The following is a 20,267-nucleotide window of genomic DNA, read 5'->3' on the forward strand; positions in this document are numbered from 1 at the left end:
AGTTGTGTACATTGGCCTAAAATAACACAGTGCTCCTTTCTCCCAATATGAATCTAAACAACTGTTCCTACACTTCAATTAATTTGCAATGTGTTTATTCACATATTAATTCATCTATATTTTCATTACTTCTTTTATCTATACGGCTTATCCTTCAGTCAGGGGTGGGCTAGAAACCATCCCGGCTGTCATCGTGCGAGAGCTGGGGTTCACCCCATCTGCATGCAACCATTCACACCCCCATGTTTGTGTAACAGCAGCTCATATGGGGTTATTTTGAGGCCTACGGGTGCAGCACCACACAAATGATAGCAGCTTCTTCAAAATGTCTTCAAGCTGTCGCTTTGGGGTCAAAAGATGCCATGAAACTGTTAAAATATTTGTGTTTAGAGTTGGCTAAAGATGCCAAACCACCGGACGTGGTTTGATCTACTGCGTCATCTTGCCAGGAGTCCACTATAAGCTATTATTTTATTATTTCAGCTATTAACATATAACTTTCAGCACCATCATTCGTGTACGTCCTCCCTTATTTTTTTTTATTTATTTTTTTTTTCAAAATGTTCTTAAAGGCTGAATTCACTTTTCTACATGGGCACAGATTCTACCAAAGACAGTGAATTCCTAACACTTTCAATATAACTGGGGTTTTAGGAGCCCTGCAGGGGTTTCCTGACCCCCTGGCAGTTTATCATTAAAACACAAAGACAAATATGGGCTACACTTTGTAAAAAAAAAACCAAATGTCTGCTGATGTTTTGTGCAAAAAAAAAAAAAAAAATCATCGTCTTCAAGGGTTCTTTATTTCCATTCAAAAGGCAACCGCGAGGAAACTCATTCGCAGTTCAGTCTTTCTTCAAACAATGACTCGTTCCTGATACATCCAGTCACTTCCCCTTGGTCATGAATCTCTCTCACACACTCACACACACACACACTCGTGTTTCCCTTCAAAACAAACATCCTTAAGTTTCTTCCTCCTGCTTCACTTCTGTGTCTCACCACCAGGGGTTGAAGAAGCCACCCATTCCATTCAAAATGAGCATTTTGTTTTTCCTAACCAGCAGCTGCCTTTGGCGCATATTTCAGTCCCAGTGAAATCAAACTTCTCCTCAACCTGATTCAATATTTAATCTGGTTTATTTTTGTGTCCCTTTAGGTGTTAACACCTCGGCCTCCCAGAAGACGGAAGTGTTCTTCTCAGAACTCCTCCTCGGCGTTCCTGCAGCGGGCCTGCTGCAGCAGCGTCAGGCGATCCAGCACCCTGGACGCCGGCAGCTCGCCGTGCACCCGGTTGTCCCGAGTGCGGACGTTGACGGTGTCGGTGGCCTTCTCCTTCTCCCCGACAACTGCAGAGACAACCACACCAGACGGCAGCTCGACACTAGACCGGCAACGAGGCGCCCGACGGTGAGAAACCCGGTTCCAAACGCGGCGCTTGAACGCCTCGTGGCTCGATGCGGTCCAATCGACCCACTTCATCCGCTCGAAAATAGGTTACGGGCTGGACGTCAAGCGGTGCAAACGGCTGATGGAGGTTGTTCGGTGCCGGTTCTCTTTGGAGGACGGCCCCGGCTCGCTCTTACCCAGGATGAAGTTGTACTGCGCCAGCTGGGCATTGCGGATCTTCTTGTTGAGGAGGCAGCCGGAGTCGAGGTCGGCGTCCGCCATGACGCCGGCTTCGGTGAACTGCTTGCAGACCTGCCGGCGTAGAAGACAGCGCCGAGGTGGACGCTCTGTGATTCTGAGCGCCGCAGAATATTACCTTTACGTAACGTAAAATTAGATGCCCTCCCCTCTGCCGCTGTTTTTAAACATTTGGTTAAAAATCTATGTACTGCCAATTGCACTTGTGTTTAGCTTTATCCACTGCCCTTGTACTTTTAATCTGATCTCATTTTTACTTGTTTCGAGTTTTATCTACTGCTTCCGTACTGTCTTTAATTTAATCTCATTTTCACCTGTTTTTAGTTTATCTCCTGTTTCTCCTCATTTTATTGTTGTGCTCTGCTCTGCTTGTAAACTTGTCGACCCTGAAAATGAGGGAGACCTCAGTGGTCTTACAAGTATAAATAAAGGTTATTATTATTATTATTATTATTATTAACATCATTTTGTTTTTTTCTTTTAATTTTAGCCTCATTTCTAGGGTGTAAAACAGTAGCGACCGTATTTTTCCAAGTATAAGGCGCACCTTGTTATAAGGCGCACGATAAAACATACGGTATATAAAGCAAAACAAAATAGTTTAGTGGAACTTTATGGAAGTCTTTCACTCATTCATTAACTGACTATTATATTTTGTCCTCTAACTGTGTCCATCTCGCTTTGTTCCTTCAGAAACTCTATTTGCTCTTCATTACTCGCCGCAGTTCATTTGCTTGCTTGCTTCCTCCATTTCTGTACCTACTGTGTGACCGATAGCCTCGAGTTTGAATTCACGCTTCCTAAGCATGTCTCTTTCCAGGTGCCATCTCCTCAGTAATATGGTGTTGAAGCACAGTATGTACCGCTATAACAAAAAGTGGCGGAGGTCAGCGTATTACACGCTGTTCTCTGGTTTATGGTTGCCAGCGATAGCGGACACTTGAAGTTAGTGTGAGGTTGGAATGACGTTGCAATCCGGCGCTACATCATTAGTTATCTAACGTCATCTAACGGTGGAACCGACTTTAACGCCCCGTGTCAGGTGGGAACGGTCTGACAATCAATCAAGCGGAGCGGCTCGGTCGCTAAAATCACACGAAAGCATATCGACAGATGTTTGAGCGCAGCTTTTGAGAGAACGCAAGGATTTTACGCGCCCCTTACGGTGCGAGAAATACGGTAATCATCGCGATCCGCCGGGAGCGACAAGCCATCTGAGGCTCCACAGGTCGGCCATCTTGGAACGGCGATAAAATAAAAACGGGTTGAACTGAAACGAGATCCTCCCTGACGCCAACATCGATGTGTGTGTGCGTGTGTGTGGCAGCAAGGGAGCTATTAAATAATTCACCCAACTGCCGTGGCTAAGCTAGGTCATCGTCATTTTCCTGTCTGAGGAGGTTCTCGGTCATCCAGGTCATGGTGAATTCTTGCGGTAGCAAGTGAACTTGAATTTCCTCACTTGCGGACTCGGCGCCCCACCTACGCCTGAAGGACAAGGTCATTCATTGGAGGACAGAAATGTCCGTCTTCTGGCCAGAGAGTCTTTGTGAAAACAGAAAAACCATCTCTGAGCCTCAGACACAACCTTTCAGGATCAACACCAAGGTGGACCAGGAGCTTCTGCACCCTCCCAACAACCAGGAAAGATCCACCACCACAACCAGAACCTGAGCCTCAGTCCAGGTGATCCCATTTTCACATTTCAGTCCAGGTGATCCAGAAAAGTTGTTCCCTTTGTCCCCAATGTAGGACATCCCTGAGCACGACGACCCCTTGGACCTAGCTTCTTCTCATCAGCTCTTACATTTACGTAACCATAACCTGGACCCGCACACAACTCTGGCGGCTCTTCTTCTCCTTTGGGCTTTTCCCTTCAGGGGTCTCCACCTTCATCTCACCCTATTCTCTGGATCCTCCTCTCTCACACCAACTTCCTTCATATCCTCTCTCACTGCGTCCATCAATCTCCTCTTTGGTCCAATTCCAGCATCCGTCTACCAATATATTGACTCTCCCTCCTCTGTCCATGACCCAACCATCTCTGACCTTCTCTCCAGAACATCTAACATGTGCCGTCCCTCTGATAGACTCATTCCTGATCCTCTCCATCCTGGTCACTCCCAAAGAGAAGCTCCACATCTTCATCTCTGCAACCTCTAGTTCTGCCTGCTGTCTTTTGGTCATTGTCAGTGTTTGTAGACCATCTCACCAGTGTCTCCTCTACATTTTGTTTCATTCTGGCTGATGTTCTTCTATCTCTTCGTACCCCCGACACTTTTCTCCACCCATTCCAACTTGTTTGAACCCGTCTCTTCACCTCTTTTCCCCACTCTCCTATGTGCTGGACTGTTGACCCCTAGTACCTGAAATCCTCTACCTTCTTGATCTCCACTCCCTGTAGCTTCACCGTTCCACCCGAGTTCCTCTCCTCCACACACATATATTCTGCCTTGCTGTGACTAACCTTCATTCCTCTCCTTTCCAGAGCATACCTCCACCTCTCTAGATGTTCCTCCACCTGTTCTCTGCTCTCACTACAGATCACAATGTCATCTGCAAACATCATGGTCCATGGAGTTTCCTGTCTAACCTCATGTGTCAGCCTGTCCACCAAGTCTGGGAACAAGAAGGGGCTCCTTGCTTCTCCCTGAGATGTTCCTCAACCTGTTCCCTGGTCTCACAATAGATCACAATGTCTTCACTCCCAAAGAGAACCTCGACATCTTCAACCCTGCAACCTCCAGCTCTGCCTCCAGTCTTTTGGTCATCGTCAGTGTTTGTAGACCATCTCACCACTGTCTCCTCCACCTTTCCTTTCCTTCTGGCTGTTCCTCTAACTCAAAGTACCCAAAACCCTGGTGGTTATATTTGGAAACCCCCCCACAGGTCATCAGAAGGGAAGTCTCCTCTGTGAAGAGGGCTGAAACATCTTCAAGTGAAGCAATACAAGTCCAGTTACCATGACAAGGAATCATGTTCCTCGTGTTGCTGCGGCGCCCGCTAACCGCTAAGCTAAGCGAAGAGTCCAAAACAGAAAGGGTGATTTCCGTGGCGTGGCGTCTCACCTTGCGGGCGTACTCCTCGCAGGACGGGTTGACCGGCACCACCATCACCTGCCGGGGCGACAGCCAGAGAGGCCTGCGGAGCCAGGATTTAACGGATAGCATGAACCACGACGCCGCCGTCCCCGGAAGAGGTTCACGAGGATTCAGAATCGGAGCTCCTCACCATTTCCCCGCGTAGTTCTCCGTGAGGATGGCGATCATCCGCTCCACCGAGCCCAGGATGGCGCGGTGGATGATGACGGGCCGAGCCTTGTCGTCGCCGTCCTTCCTGCGGACGCGACATCGGAAACCGGGAAGGGTTTCGTGTTTGTTGTTTTATTATTTCCGATCGACGGGTTCAGAGAATCCCCTCCGGAATCTGGACTCACCCCACGAAGGTCAGGTCGAAGCGGATGGGCAGCTGGAAGTCCAGCTGGATGGTCGCGCACTGGTGGTACCGACCGATGGCGTCCTTGATCTTGATGTCGATCTGAGGGAGCAGGAGACGCGTCAGGAGTCACCAGAGTCAGGACCACTCGTTTCTGACAAAACGACTTGGAAACTTGGAAAAGCGGTGACATTTTATTCACATTTTGTACATTCAAACTATAAAACACAGAAACCATCTATCTATCTATATGTATACATGCACTCAGTGGGGCAAAAAAGTATTTAGTTTGCCACCAATTGTACAAGTTCCACTCAAAAAGGTGAGAGAGGCCTGTCATTTCATCATCAGTGCACTTCAACTATGAGACAGAATGGGGGGAAAAAAATACAGAAATCCCATTGCTTGATTTTGTTTAAAAAGTTGTGCAAATTATGGTGGAAAATAAGTATTTGGTCAATAACAAAAGTTCAACTGGATATATATATATCTTCTTCTTCTTTCGGCTTTTCCCGTCAGGGGTCGCCACAGCAAGTCAACTTTCTCCATCTAACCCTATTCTCTGTATCTTCCTCTCTCACACCAGCTACCTTCATATATATATATATATATATATATATATATACATACACACACTCAGATTTTTTTTCTTATCTAATTTTATTTTTTGATGTTCACTTTGATGCACTTTGTGTCCTCCAAATTGCCTCTCAGGGCCAAATCAATTTTTTTCTGATTCTGACCTCTCGCCATCTGGTGGAAGAGCATTTTATTGTTCTGCCGGTCATTGCATGCTGCCCACATGGATAGATGTACCAAGACATTATTTGCTTTGAATTTTATTTTTGGACCAATCAGGCATTTTTCACAGTGGTTGGGAAACACTGATATTTATATAATGTCATATTCATGCATAATATTCACATAAAACTTGTCATTCACACATTATATAGAGCCATACAAGCGTTCACCCTCTCATTTGCACACTTAACAGAGACAAACGTCCGTCTCAAACCAAAACAAATCCACTCCCGGACGTCCGGAGACGGTTCTGTTGGACAAATAGAACTTCCTATCTGGTGGGTGGAGAACCGGTGACTGACCTTGGGTCCGTAAAAAGCTCCGTCTCCGGGGTTGAGTTTCCACGGCTCCCCGAACTCCTTCAGGCTGTTCTCCAGTTGCTGAAGGAGGAGGAACATCACTCAGAGGTCCGTCACCTCTCACGAGCTTCATTTCCCACGTTTTATGAAAACTCGTGCTTTTATTTTGAAACCCGTCACCTCTCACTAGCTTCATTTCCTGCATGTTTAATGTGCTTTTATTTTGAAATCTATCACCTCTCACTAGCTAAATGTCCCACGTTTTATGAAGACTCATGCTTTTATTTTGAAATCTATCAACTCCAGCTTAATTTCCCACATTTTATGAAAACTCATGCTTTTATTTTGAAATCTATCATCTCTCACTAGCTTCATTTCCTGCATGTTTAATGTGCTTTTATTTTGAAATCTATCACCTCTCACTAGTTTAATTTCCCACGTTTTATGAAAACTCATGCTTTTATTTTGAAACCCGTCACCTCTCACTAGCTTCATTTCCCACGTTTTATGAAAACTCATGCTTTTATTTTGAAATTATCACCTCTCACTAGCTTAATTTCCCACATTTTATGAAAACTCATGCTTTTATTTTGAAACCCATCATCTCTCACTAGCTTCATTTCCTGCATGTTTAATGTGCTTTTATTTTGAAATCTATCACCTCTCACTTGCTTAATTTCCCATGTTTTATGATGTGCTTTTATTTTGAAACCCCTCACCTCTCACTAGCTTAATGTCCTGCATGCTTTATGGAGTCAAGCTTTTATTTTGAAATCCACCAGGTTGCACTAGCTAAACTGTTTCCTGCATGTTTATTGAAAATTTTGAAATCCGTCACCACGCAGTAACACAATGTTACATCGGATGTTTAAAAAAATGTGTGTTTTTTTTTTCCCCGTTGTACCTTCTCGGCTTGGTTCCACACGGCGATGTCCCCTAGGAACTTCTCCGGGCGGGTGGAGAGGTGGAGCTGGAAGGAGAAGCCGAAGACGTCGTAGACGCAGCGCAGGAAGTCCAGGCAGCCCTTCATCTCCGACTCGATCTGCAGGAGAAAGGACAAGGTTGAGGAACAAACTCCCGCAGAGCGTGGCGTCTCTCTCCGCCCAGACGAGGAACGTTGGGAGGCACCTGATCCATGGTGCAGAAGATGTGGGCGTCGTCCTGCTGGAAGCGGCGGACCCTGGTCAGCCCCGTCAGAGTTCCCGACAGCTCGTTCCTGTGCAGCACGCCGAAATCGGCCAGCCTCAGAGGAAGCTCCCTCCAGGAGCGAGGCCTGTGGCCGTACATCAAGCTGGGACGGAGGAACCCAATGTTGGAGAAACATCTGCAAGAGGATTGTGGAGACAGTAGAAGCGGTTCCCCTCACCAGTGTCCGGGACAGTTCATGGGTTTGAGGGCAAAGACGTCGTCCTCCACGGGGAAGGAGAACATGTTCTCACTGTAGTGCTGCCAGTGGCCGGACGTCTCCCACAGCTTGCTGTTGTAGATGTTGGGAGAAGCTACCTCCTGGAAGCCACGTCTCCAGTACTCTTCCTGCAAGGACAGCAGAACCCACATCTGTCAGCCTGAAGGCATGAAGAGACCTGTTGTCCCAACATTTGCCCTTCTCACACTGGGACCCTCTTGTCAACTCTTGTTCTACCGAAGGACCTCATGCTTCCAAGTCAGGCCAGGTTTGACCACCTGAACCTTCACGGACATGCAGATCCATCTTGAGATCCTTGGTTCCTCAGTCCCCGCTGGGGTACAATGTTCTCTATCCACCCCGAGACTCTCGGGTCCACCCTTGGAGTGTTCCAACCTTAGTTCCACCCAGGGCCTAATGTTCCACCATGGAAACCTCTGTTTCACCCTGAGTTCTTCACAATGCTCTTTGCTCAGTACAAGGCATTCCATCCTTTGGTCCACCCTGGGAACAACGTTCCATCCTCAGTCCCACCCTGGGAACAAGGTTCCATCCTTTGGTCCACCCTGGGAACAACGTTCCATCCTCAGTCCCACCCTGGGAACAAGGTTCTATCATTTGTTCCACCCTGGGAACAAGGTTCCATCCTTTGGTTCACCCTGGGAACAAGGTTCCATCCTTTGGTCCACCCTGGGAACAAGGTTCTATCATTTGTTCCACCCTGGGAACAAGGTTCCATCCTTTGGTCCACCCTGGGAACAACGTTCCATCCTCAGTCCCACCCTGGGAACAAGGTTCCATCCTTTGGTCCACCCTGGGAACAACGTTCCATCCTCAGTCCCACCCTGGGAACAAGGTTCTATCATTTGTTCCACCCTGGGAACAAGGTTCCATCCTTTGGTTCACCCTGGGAACAAGGTTCCATCCTTTGGTCCACCCTGGGAACAAGGTTCTATCATTTGTTCCACCCTGGGAACAAGGTTCCATCCTTTGGTTCACCCTGGGAACAACGTTCCATCCTCAGTCCCACCCTGGGAACAAGGTTCTATCATTTGTTCCACCCTGGGAACAAGGTTCCATCCTTTGGTTCACCCTGGGAACAACGTTCCATCCTCAGTCCCACCCTGGGAACAAGGTTCTATCATTTGTTCCACCCTGGGAACAAGGTTCCATCCTTTGGTTCACCCTGGGAACAAGGTTCCATCCTTTGGTCCACCCTGGGAGCAAGGTTCCATCCTTTGGTCCACCCTGGGAACAAGGTTCCATCCTTTGGTCCACCCTGGGAACAAGGTTCCAACCTTTGGGTTCCACCCCGGGAACAAGGTTCCAGCATTTGTTCCACCCTGGGAACAACGTTCCATCCTCAGTCCCACCCTGGGAACAAGGTTCTATCATTTGTTCCACCCTGGGAACAAGGTTCCATCCTTTGGTTCACCCTGGGAACAAGGTTCCATCCTTTGGTCCACCCTGGGAACAAGGTTCCATCCTTTGGTCCACCCTGGGAACAAGGTTCCAACCTTTGGGTTCCACCCCGGGAACAAGGTTCCAGCATTTGTTCCACCCTGGGAACAACGTTCCATCCTCAGTCCCACCCTGGGAACAAGGTTCCATCCTTTGGTCCACCTGGGACACCCAGATCCACTCTGGGCACAATGTCCTCCTCGGAGTTCAAACCTGAGCAGAATTTTCCATCCGTTAATCCACTCTGGAACCCTCAGTCCCACCCTTGGGACCTCTCTTCCATTTCAGGTTCCACCCCAGGCACAGCGTACCATCTGTAGTTCCACCCTTGAAACCTCTGTTCCACTTTGGGTTCCACCCTGGGAACGATACTTCCGTCTTGGGCACTAAAACCTCCCCAGGGTTCCGGTCTTGAAGCAATGTTCTATTTCCTGTTCCACCCCGGGGGACGCGGTTCCATCCTGGTACCTTCACTTCCACCCTCGGTTCCTCAATGCTTCTGAGCAGACATGGTTTCTTTCAGCAGAGCTGGAGGCATTTTAAACAAGATGGAGGGCGAGCGTGAAAGGAGAAGGTGTCGAGCAGGTTCTCCATTTCTGCGTTCCAAATATGACACCGGGCTGGGAGGCATCAACTGCTGAGTCACATCCTCCGCAGCGATGACTGTGTGTGTGTGTGTGTGTGTGTGTGTGTGTGTTGTCCAGGAATGTAAATACGACTCTCCTACGCGGTGATGTGATCATGATCTTGCACGCCGGGCCCTCTGGACCTGGTGGGCCGTGTTGTCAAAGCCCTGCAGAAAAATGTCACGGGTTTGCAGGCAGCCTGGAGATCTTATAATCCTGATTAATCAAAGCACGGAGGTCGATATCCAATCAATAAACGATTGAGCGTTGACGTCGGACGATTCAGATGTTCACAGACCAAAATGCAACGTCCTCAGAACGTCCGTCCGTCTGTTTTCAGTCAAATATAACGTCTTTCTGGGTGCTAATAGCCATGAAAAGCAAAACACGCGTCTCAAAAAAAGAATAAAAATAATTCAAAATAATACGCATTGAATTATTTCAGTAGAACATCCACAATCAATGTTGCATTATGGCTATCAGACTTTTTAATTCCTCTTCCCTCAGCCGCAGGGAATCTTCAAATCTTTGTAGTTAACAGTTAAGACAATTTATATTTCATTGTATTTCTTATTCTTCCTCCTTTCTGCTATTATCTATTACTGTTATATTTTTACTTGAAACTCTGGCACAACAATTTCCTTCGGGATAAATAAAGTTGTTCTCATCTCATCTTATTATTATCAGAATTAAACGGAAACTATAAGAAAAGAATATATTCATCATTTAATTATTTCAATTGAATTGTCGAGTAATTCTCATTTTATCAATTGTATTGAGTTATTTTATTAAATCTTTCGTTTAATTCCCGGGACAATAGAAATCTTATTTTCGGAGGCTCGTAAAAAAAAAAAAAAAAATATATATATATATATATATATATATATATATATATATATATATAAATAAAAAATAACCCCAGCTTACTGTTCTGTATATTTCCTGTGCATCTTGTATTTGCAAGTGTTATTTGCAGTCCTTATGTCCTCTATTGTAAGTCGCTTTGGATAAAAGCGTCTGCCAAATGTAATGTAATGTAATGTAATGTAATGCAATGTAATGTAATGTAATGTAATGCAATGCAATGTAATGTAATGCAATGTAATGTAATGCAATGTAATGTAATGTACCCGGATGAAGTCGGTGAGGGTGTTGTAGATGAAGGCGCCTCTCGGCATGAAGAAGCAGCTGCCGGGACTCAGGTCATGGAAGAAGAACAGCTCCTGGTCCTGGAAGAACATGAAGAAAAAAAAAAAACATCTTCAGTGTCCTCGTTTTCTTGAAATTATTTTTTATTTGCCGATTGAACAAAAAGTACCCGGTAGCAATTTAACACTTCTATAATTTAACTAATTTTTGAATAAAATGAAGGGAATTTGTATTTTTATGCACATTATAAATTGATATATTCTTTGAAGCTGCAGGTGTTTAATTTTTTGAATTCAAGAAAATAATTATGTATTATAATTATTATATTACTATATTACTTATTGTCATACACTGCTCAAAAAAACAAAGGGAACACTTAAAAAACACATCCTAGATCTAAATGAATGAAATATTCTTATGAAATACTTTGCTCTTTACACAGTTGAATGTGCTGACAACAAAATCACACAAAAATGATCCATGGAAATCAATTGTATCAACCCATGGAGGTCTGGATTAGGAATCACACTCAAGATTAAAGTGTAAAAACAAACTCCAGGCTGATCCAACTTTGATGTAATGTCCTTAAAACAAGTCCAAATGAATGTGTGTTGCTTCCTGAGTGGACACTATGATTTCACACAAGTGGGATTGACTTGGAGTTACATTGTGTTGTTCAAGTGTTCCCTTTATTTTTTTGAGCTGTATATTTATAATATGAGTAGGTCAGGTAAAAGAGACACAGCGCCCTCGGGTTGGCAGGAGTTGGGTACTGCAAGGACGGCCAGCAGACGTTCAGGTCTGGATGGTGATTCTTCCTTTTCGCATTGAGTCTTATTAGTTTTGGCAAAAGAACAACTTTCAGGGCCAAATTAAATTTGTAAATTGAAGTGCAGGGGCCATTCAAAAAAATAATAATTGCTCCAACTTACCTTTCCGATCTTGCGATGGTCCCGGTTCTTGGCTTCCTCCTGGAAACGTTCCCACTCCTTCAGCATCTTGGGGTCGGGGAAGGAGATCCCGTAGATCCTCTGCAGGGTCTCCATGTCGGCGCGGCCCTCCCAGTACGTCGCAGAGTTCTGCACCACCGCAAAAGCACGACGTTCGTTATCTTGCGAGAAAACTTACGATTTCAAATTATAACTCCGTTTATTCTAGTTCCTTTTCTGTCTTCCTGGTCTGATGCCCTGCTGGCCTGTTCAGGCAAACACATCACACATATATTTAACTAAAAGTTTTTAAACAAATTTCAATATAAGAATAAGAAGGAAATTGTTGTGCCAGAGTTTCAAGTAGAACATAACAATAATAAATAATAGTAGGAAATTGTATAAACAGTAAAAAAAAAAGGGGGGGGGGGAGAATAATAAATACAAATAAAACTATAAAGTGTCAAGTGGAGGCTATAAAGTGTTTAAGTGTTTTTTATATCTGCGTATAAGCATCCATGATTTCTACTGATACTTATTTGTTCTTTAAATATTCATGTCCAAATAATTACAAATTGTGTTTTCCCATTCTATTAAACAGGGATGTAGCCAATCAGAGTTGACCTTGGGTTGGGAGGCGGGGTTTAACCTGGATGGGTCTCCTGTCAATCACATGGCCTACATACATGCTTATATTGGGAGTTTCACCTCAGTGAACCCAGACAGAACTGACAAAAATTAATGAATTACCACACACACACACACACACACACACACACCTTGTAGATCTTCATGGCCTTGATCTTGCCGGTGTGTCGGACGTGAGGTCCTCTGCACAGGTCGATCAGCGGCCCGCACCTGAGGGGATCCACCAGGACATCCAAACTCTCAGCGGTTCTACATATTACCGTATTTTCCGGACCATAAGTCTCCGCATCTTCTACCTCCGGAGTTAGCGGAGTTGATGAGAAGTGACACCGAGGATGAAGATTTCATGGGAGTTTAGTTACCGGGTATTTGGAGTGACACGGATGGTTTTGGTAAACTTCTTATCATGTTATTTATGCTATAGTTATCGGAATAACTGTTAGTATGTTAACATACCACGCACTTTCTCAGTTGTGTCATGTAATGTAAACATATCGTTCAGCCTGTTGTTGCCTTTATTCTATTTTTATTTTAAATTGTTCGTCATTAAAATTTTAAATGACATGTCTGTTCTTGTTGTTGTATTTTATTAAATAACCCCCCCCCCCCCAAAATGCAACTTATACTCCAGTGCGACTTATGCATGTTTTTTTCGTATTATGCATTTTTGGCTGGTGCGACGTATAATCCGGAGCGACGTATAGTCCGAAAAATACGGTAACTCTTTACATTCGCATCTATGTTTGCAATCTTAGCGTGTTGCCATGATGCGTTCAGGGTCTCCTGCACCTCACGCTTCTCTCCACCAAACACCGGCTCCACGTTCTGAGGTATCCAGGCGTCAGATTTGGCCTGCAGTGTGATTCTATTTGGACCACGAAGCCATACCAGATGACTATCAGAGCTATTAGCCTACAGCGCTAATACCACAAATCCCAGGACGCTCTGCAGGTGACTGTTGTCATAGCGACCCGATGCTAATACTAGCACCGTGCTAGCCCTCCCAGAAACGGTGAAAAGAAAGGTAGAGTAGATCAGTGTGTAACAAACTGAACTATAATTAACCTTTTCTTTATGCTTTTTCTTGCAACTCCAAGACATGCGCCTGAATGGTTTTGCCTTCATTGAAGGATATTATGATGAGTGAACTGGTTTATTATTGTTATTTTATTTTTACATTTCTTATTAGCCTGGTGGAAAAAGGTTATTGTTGAAATTGAATTCAGACTGCGAATGAATTTCATTTTTAATTAAAGAAATGAATGCTATTGATGTGGTTTTGAATTTGGATTTTATATGTGCGTAATATGAAGTTAGATATTGAATAGTATTAAGCTTTACTTGTTCTATATTCAGTTTTCAAGCAAAACTTGTTTTGGTCCATATGAAAAAGTCTCTTTTCAATAAATATCGATGTTGGCTCGTGACTTTGTCCCAGTTTTGAATTTTGTCCCATTGTGCATTTCAGTTTGACACCCCTACATTAGAGAAAGATATTTTATTATTTTAATGTTAATCTTATATTTTACAATAATTTATTTATTATATATATTTTTTTAACTTAGGTTTATTTATATATTTCTGCCACGTTTCTTGTTTTTATTTTTGCTTTCGTTTAAATCTGTATTTTGTGTATACGTCCGTGTGCAGTAAGGCGCCTTAAATAAAATGTACTTTAGTTCAGATGCGGTGGTGGACGGGTACTGGCCTGTAGACGGTGGTCGTCGGGGTGGTGACCTTTTCATTCAGGATGCGGCACTTGAACTTGTTGTACTGGCGTTGGAGGGGAAAACCGGCGTGTCAGTTCATAAACTCCTTCGCGTCCACATCACTGATCCTCCTAAAAGCGAACGCTCAACAGAAACCCCATGTTTTCCATGCTTTTAAAGGAGATTCTAACAACACGGACATCAGAATACAGGATCTGTTTGCGGGTAACAAGTACCCTCACTTTTGGCGGGAGTTACATTCCGAGACCCCCCCGTGAAAAGTGAGTAAAGACGTGATTATTTTGATGGTATTTTCAGAAATATTAACCCTGAAAAAACCTTACTCAACCCTTTACCAACCTCCCGCAAGCTGTTCCAAAATGCTGGGCGTTTAGGATGCATGGTAAAAAATGAAAGACACTTCCACAAACTAAATAGCACAAAATGGCCAGTATTCATGCTTACGCAAACGGCAGCGAAGTGGACCAGGACATTGTATGCAGGACACAACCTGCAAGGAGATCAGCTGGTCCTCTCCATGAGCCAATCAGCATGAGGAACGGAGCAACATGCTCAATCAGCCAATAGCATGCCAAGTATGGATCTACTTAGCCAATGGTATGAGATCTTGGGTGGGCACAAAGGTCGGAGCGAGAGTTGACGATGCTGGGTATCTTTGTTTCGCAAAGTAGATCTCATCTTGTATTTATTTCAAGAAATGACTTTTAGTTTAATTTTACTATTATTTGTACTTTTCTTTTTTCTTCTTTGGGTAGAATATGGCTATTCCATCATGACAAAAAAAACTAATGATGCAAAAAAAAAAAAAAAAAAACCACTTATCCTACACTCAGAGTTGGGGGGCTGGAGCCTATCTCTGCTGTGATTGGGCAAGAGGCAGCCAATCACCGACATTCACACATCTGTACAGGGTAGGGTCTCCAACGAACCTCCTGCAGGTGTTTGGCCTGTGGTAGGAACCTGGAGCCTCCTCACAGAGGGGACCTTCTAGCTGTGAGGTGGAAGCCCAAACCACTGCTCCACCGCATCATTTTTAAAATGTAAAAATATCTCCTACCTTAAACATCTCCAGCAGCGTCTCCTTGGTGACCTCCAGACGCTCGAAGGGCTGCTTCTCCTTCATCACCGACTTACACATCAACTCCAGCTCCCCGAACTCGGTGCTGGACACTCCCCTAGGGGAAACGTTCACGTATGCCGCCATTAGCCGTGGGCGTCCTCACACGAGGACAACTGATGCCAACTTCTGCTCGATCCCACTCGGGTCCTCGTGTGAGGACGACGGCTTGGTACCTTCATGCTCCAGACTTGGAGTGAAGATGTCTGGTGTACACAACTAAAAGTTCCTTGGCTTCGAAAACAATTTAAGTCAGACTTTTTTCGCAAACTCTAAATGTCCCCTCAGGAGGACATTACATGTTCCACTTACTTATTACCAGTTCTTCAGGTGATTCGAGGCACAGGCTGCTAGCATCATGGCAATGTTAGCGTAGCAAACACAGTCCTCGTATGAGGACTTCTTTTCGCAATGTCCAAAAACTGATTTTCTTTTGTACGTTTAGATCAACAAAGCTAAAAAATGCGACAAACAGAAGCTTCAAGTCAATGTCAATGATCTACTTTGTCCCCAACTTTGTCCTGAACCCAAAGTCCTTCACTGAGAACCTCACAGCTTGAGCTCCATGTTCCTCACTGTTAACGCTACGTTTTTGATTGGCTTTCTTCACAAGGGACAATGTGAGATACTTTTTTTTGTGTAGAAACGTTGGAAGGGGGTTCTTACTTTTGTCCATCCAGGAACATGTCGTAGTAGAAGCCGTTCTCTATCGGGGGTCCGTAGCACAAGCAGCCGCCGTAAAACTGCTCCATGGCCTCACCCAGGATGTGAGCGCTGGAGTGCCAGTAGACCTGGAGGAGGACGAGGAAGAAGGTGGAGTTTAAATAAATGCATAATCCCAGCGTTATAAACATGCGCATGAGGAGGTGGAGTGGGGGCATCGTCCTAACGGCCTGTGCGTCTTCGCTGTCAAAGCGCAGGACCTCCAGGGTGCAGTCCCTTTCCAGGGGTCGGTCCAGGTCCCACAGCTCACCGTTCACCCGCGAAATCACAGCGTTGTCTGCCAGACCCTGACTGGAACAGAGAGACAATCACAGGTGGGAGATGGGAGGGGGCGACCAACACTTAAAATGCATTTTTAATTGTTATTATTGTTATCATATCCAGGGATTGGGGAGGTTGTAGGACTGGCAGCCTTTATTTTTCTGGAAAGTTTGGAAAACACTGTTCTCCTGGCAACTTCAAAATAAAAGCATGTGGCACCCAAACACCCAATTAAGATAAAATGATGGAAGCTCTGCCATCCCAGAAAATTAAGTAATATTACAGTAAAAATGGAAATTATATAATAGTAGAATCAGTGGCGTGCAGAGGTCTGGTGATGCCCGGGGGCAAGACTTGTATGCCCCAAAGACTCAGGTATAAGGCCTAACATATTGAGAAATGTGATAAAAAAGGAAAATATTTTGAATTTATAAACACTGATGAAACATGAAATACAGGCTTTACTTGATTTTAATTTAAATAAATCAAATTTAGTCAGTTATTTTCCCCAAATGATGCTTCCCGTCACAAAAAACCTGAGCAACTTCACTTTTTACACTGGCTGTTACAAATTCTTGGTTGGTCAGTACTGTGACATAGAAGACCTCAGGTCTGTTTTTATTATTTTCCCTTCTGAAAATGACTTTTCAAAGCTCATGACTGAAAAAGCAATAATCTGTGTGAAACGCACAGCGACGAAAACATCCCACGTAAACATTTCATTAAATATCACCCAAAAAATAAAAAAACATACCCGTCCTAGAGCTACTCACTGACCTGAGAAGGTAAAATAAGCGAAGGTCAAATAAATAATCTAGATGCACAAAAGGCTGAATACAGCAGGAACGAAGGGCCACAAAGTACCACGCTCTCCATAACAGCAAGGGAACACCATGCGTCAAGCCTCCAAAAACTTACCTCATCAGCGCGGACGTTTTAAAAATACGAGCTCATAAGTGAACGCCCCCCCCGAAACCTCCATTGCCATGACAACAACCGGTTCGGCAAGAAGGGAACAAACCTGATTCCGCAGGCCAGCTGGTAGGGGGTGGTGACCCAGGCCCGGCCCTCCACCCGCCGCCCGTCGGGGAGTTCCACGGCGATGGGCCCGCCCGCCGCCGCCCTGTCGGCCAGCAGGGCATCGCTCTCCCTCTTCAGCCGTTCGTACAGGCCGAGGCGCGGCGCCACGAAGGCCGGCGGCGACCTCGGCTGAGGGCGTGGGGTCACATGGGGGAACGTGGAAGACCAAAACATGAATCATGTAGTCAAACACACTACAATTGTTTTTATTCAAAGCACAGCAAGTGTGTTTACAGTTCTTTAGTATGATTAGTTCTAGTAATAATAATTCTGGGTAAAATGAAACTATATATAAATATATATATATATATATATATTATTATTATTATTATTATTATTATTATTATTATTATTATAACTATTCATACTATAGAACTGTAAACAAACTTGTGTAAACACACTATATATATATATATATACTATTATATATTCTATTAATAATAATTAATAATAATATTAATAATAAAATAATACAAAATAATTCTACCTGCTCAGCCACACACTTATACAACGCCCCCTCAGACCTCCACAGAGGCAATACCTTGTTATTTTCATCTGCGCTTCAAATTTAGTCATATTCATATCACCCTTCATGCCATCTGCAGCATATATATATAAACTGCACAATATGGAAATAACTTGTCTGGCTATTTAGTTTTAGTTAGTATTTTCATCCTGTAAATACTCATAGGCGGGAGCTCTCATTGCAAAATGTCACTGTGCCTGCACAATAACAATTAAAAATCTTGACTCTTGTGTCTTAACATAGATATACAGTGGTATGAAAAAGTTTGGGCACCCCTGATCATTTTCAAGATTTTCCTTTATAAGACATTGGTTGTTCGTCTCAGCAATTTCAGTTTAATATATCATATAGCAGACAAACGTAGTGATATTTGAGAAGTGAGATGAAGTTTATAGGATTTACAGAAAGTGAGCAATAATTATTTAAAAAAAAGTAGACAGGTGCATAAATTTGGGCACCCCAACAGAAAAATTTCATCAATATTTAGTAGATCCTCCTTTTGCAAAAATAACAGCCTCTAAACGCTTCCCATAGCTTCCAATGAGGGTCTGGATTCTGGTTGAAGGTACTTTTGACCATTCTTCTTTACAAAACATCTCCAGTTCAGTCAGATTTGATGGTTTCTGTGCATGGACACCACAGATTTTCAATAATATTCAGGTGTGGGGACTGAGATGGCCCTTCCAGAACTTGTGTATATATATATATATATATATATATATATATATATATATATATATAAACTGCACAGTATGGAAATAACTTGTCTGGCTATTTAGTTTTAGTTAGTATTTTCATAGTATTTTCAGGCGGGATCTCTCATTGCAAAATGTCACTGTGCCTGCACAATAACAATTAAAAATCTTGACTCTTGTGCCTTAACATAGATATATTATATGTATATTTTTGAGAAAATACATGAATTTTTTGGGGTGATTTCACAACAAGAAGCAGCACCACCTCCTTCCTGCCTCCATCTCCGGCTCCTTTCTCCCGCTTCTTGTCCTTGTTGCCCTCAACGCCCGGAGTGGACGCCTGGAGGAGAACAGACGTACGGTTATCTTCTACGTTCCACTTAAATTCTGCTCTCCCTGCCTATTTTTCAGGTCATTTGTCTTTTTTTTATTGGTTAGTTTTCCTAATAATGCTGAGATAACTCATTATTTGCAATAAATATAAATATATTTTTAATGAAACTATTTTTTGAAGCATCCAGAAATGATAGTTTATTGATCCGACGAAAGGGGAATTCAATTGTCACAGCAGCGTTGCAGGGTACAAAAGTGTGCAAATAGCAATAATAGAAGAATAGTCAAATGAGGATATGGAAAAAATATATACATTAGAATATAAAATACAAAAATATTCATAAAAAAATAGAAGCAGAAATAGCAGAAATGAAAAGAAATGCCTTGTGCAGGCAACAGTGAACATTATGTGGGTAGAAAAATGAAATGGTAATAGGTAAGGTATATGTATAATATAGTGTAAACAGGTTTTCTGCAGGTATCAGCTAATCTAATTTCATACATTTTAATGCCACTTCACACTAATTTAACGCCCATGTCCAACTACAGAGAGGTTTCTGTATAATTATATCAATCATTGACATGTGGAATAGACTTCGCACGGTAGCAGATTTGTACAAATGACCTTCTGAGTGACAATGGAACTGAAGAGTCACATGGATTTAACTTCAGATATGATTATGAGTTAATATTTCTTAGTTTGTTTCCATTTGTCTCCAACTCTGGTGTTGTAACTTTATGCACCGGCCATAAATCATAGCCAATTCAAGGGTTCTGCTTGTCAGTCATCACACTATCCCAATCAGAACTCGAATTATCATGGTAAAATAGCCTAGTATTAATAAAAATAAAAAGTATTCATGCTATTTTGCAAAATTGAATGACTTTTCTTGGTTTTTAATGACACTACGGAAACCCTGATAAACATAATATTGAATAAGGTAGGATGCGGTAATGCTAAATCTATTTTGGTCAATTCAAGGGACGGCCAAAGTCTTTGTCCTCCATGATTACCTTTTTATCACTTTTATTCTTCTGCACCTCCTTTTCCTGCTGCTTTCTTCCTCCAGAGTCTCCTCCGTGCTTCCTCCTGCCCTCCTTCTCCTCCAGCTCCAACTCCGCCCGCAGACCCCTGCGGAGGTGGACGAGCCGGTACTTCAGCTTCTCGTTCTCCGCCCTGAGGTTCTCCACCTCCGGGGAGACCACCGGGAGGCCGGCCGCGTCCGCACCGCGGCTCAGCCCGTCCCGGAGACACGAAATCTCCGAGGTGAGGAGGCGGATCTGCTCCTCCTGAGCAGCCAGGCGTGCGGCCAGGCAGTCCGCCATCTTTAAATGACCACCGGAACCAGTGTGACGATACTTCCGGTTACATCAAGCTGAAATAGAACCCCGAATAAAAAAA

The 20,267-nt window shown here is 43.8% G+C and overlaps 1 protein-coding gene across 2 annotated transcripts; it reads right to left on the minus strand.

Annotated features, from left to right (window-relative positions):
* Window positions 1–784: 784 nt before the first annotated feature.
* Window positions 785–20,223, minus strand: tars3 (threonyl-tRNA synthetase 3). Of its 2 annotated transcripts, XM_086174528.1 has the most exons (19): window positions 19,880–20,223; window positions 18,798–18,872; window positions 17,253–17,440; window positions 16,138–16,261; window positions 15,914–16,038; window positions 15,188–15,305; window positions 14,109–14,173; window positions 12,532–12,610; window positions 11,756–11,902; window positions 10,805–10,903; window positions 7,549–7,715; window positions 7,311–7,473; window positions 7,087–7,224; window positions 6,186–6,263; window positions 5,084–5,184; window positions 4,879–4,983; window positions 4,716–4,788; window positions 1,587–1,701; window positions 785–1,349 (listed from the first exon to the last, which is right to left on the minus strand). In XM_086174528.1, the coding sequence occupies exons 1-19, from the start codon at window positions 20,189–20,191 to the stop codon at window positions 1,201–1,203; spliced, it is 2,421 nt and encodes an 806-aa protein (XP_086030654.1). In that variant the 5' UTR covers window positions 20,192–20,223; the 3' UTR covers window positions 785–1,200. The 2 variants fall into 2 exon arrangements, with proteins under 2 accessions (XP_086030654.1, XP_086030657.1); XM_086174531.1 differs by lacking the exon at window positions 18,798–18,872.
* Between the last annotated feature and the right edge of the window lie 44 nt (window positions 20,224–20,267).

Source organism: Fistularia commersonii, chromosome 27 (assembly GCF_037954325.1).
Source record: "Fistularia commersonii isolate RoL2024-O1a breed Wild chromosome 27, RoL_Fcom_v1.0, whole genome shotgun sequence".
Classification (NCBI taxonomy): domain Eukaryota; kingdom Metazoa; phylum Chordata; class Actinopteri; order Syngnathiformes; family Fistulariidae; genus Fistularia; species Fistularia commersonii.

Coding starts and splice junctions, on each gene's coding strand:
- tars3 (XM_086174528.1), bottom strand. CDS start 20,191: ATGGCGGACTGCCTGGCCGCACGCCTGGCTGCTCAGGAGGAGCAGATC. Junction 16,039..16,137: donor ACAGCGAAGACGCACAGGCC/GTTAGGACGATG, acceptor GTCCTCCTCCAG/GTCTACTGGCACTCCAGCGC. Junction 1,702..4,715: donor GCGAGGAGTACGCCCGCAAG/GTGAGACGCCAC, acceptor CTACGCCGGCAG/GTCTGCAAGCAGTTCACCGA.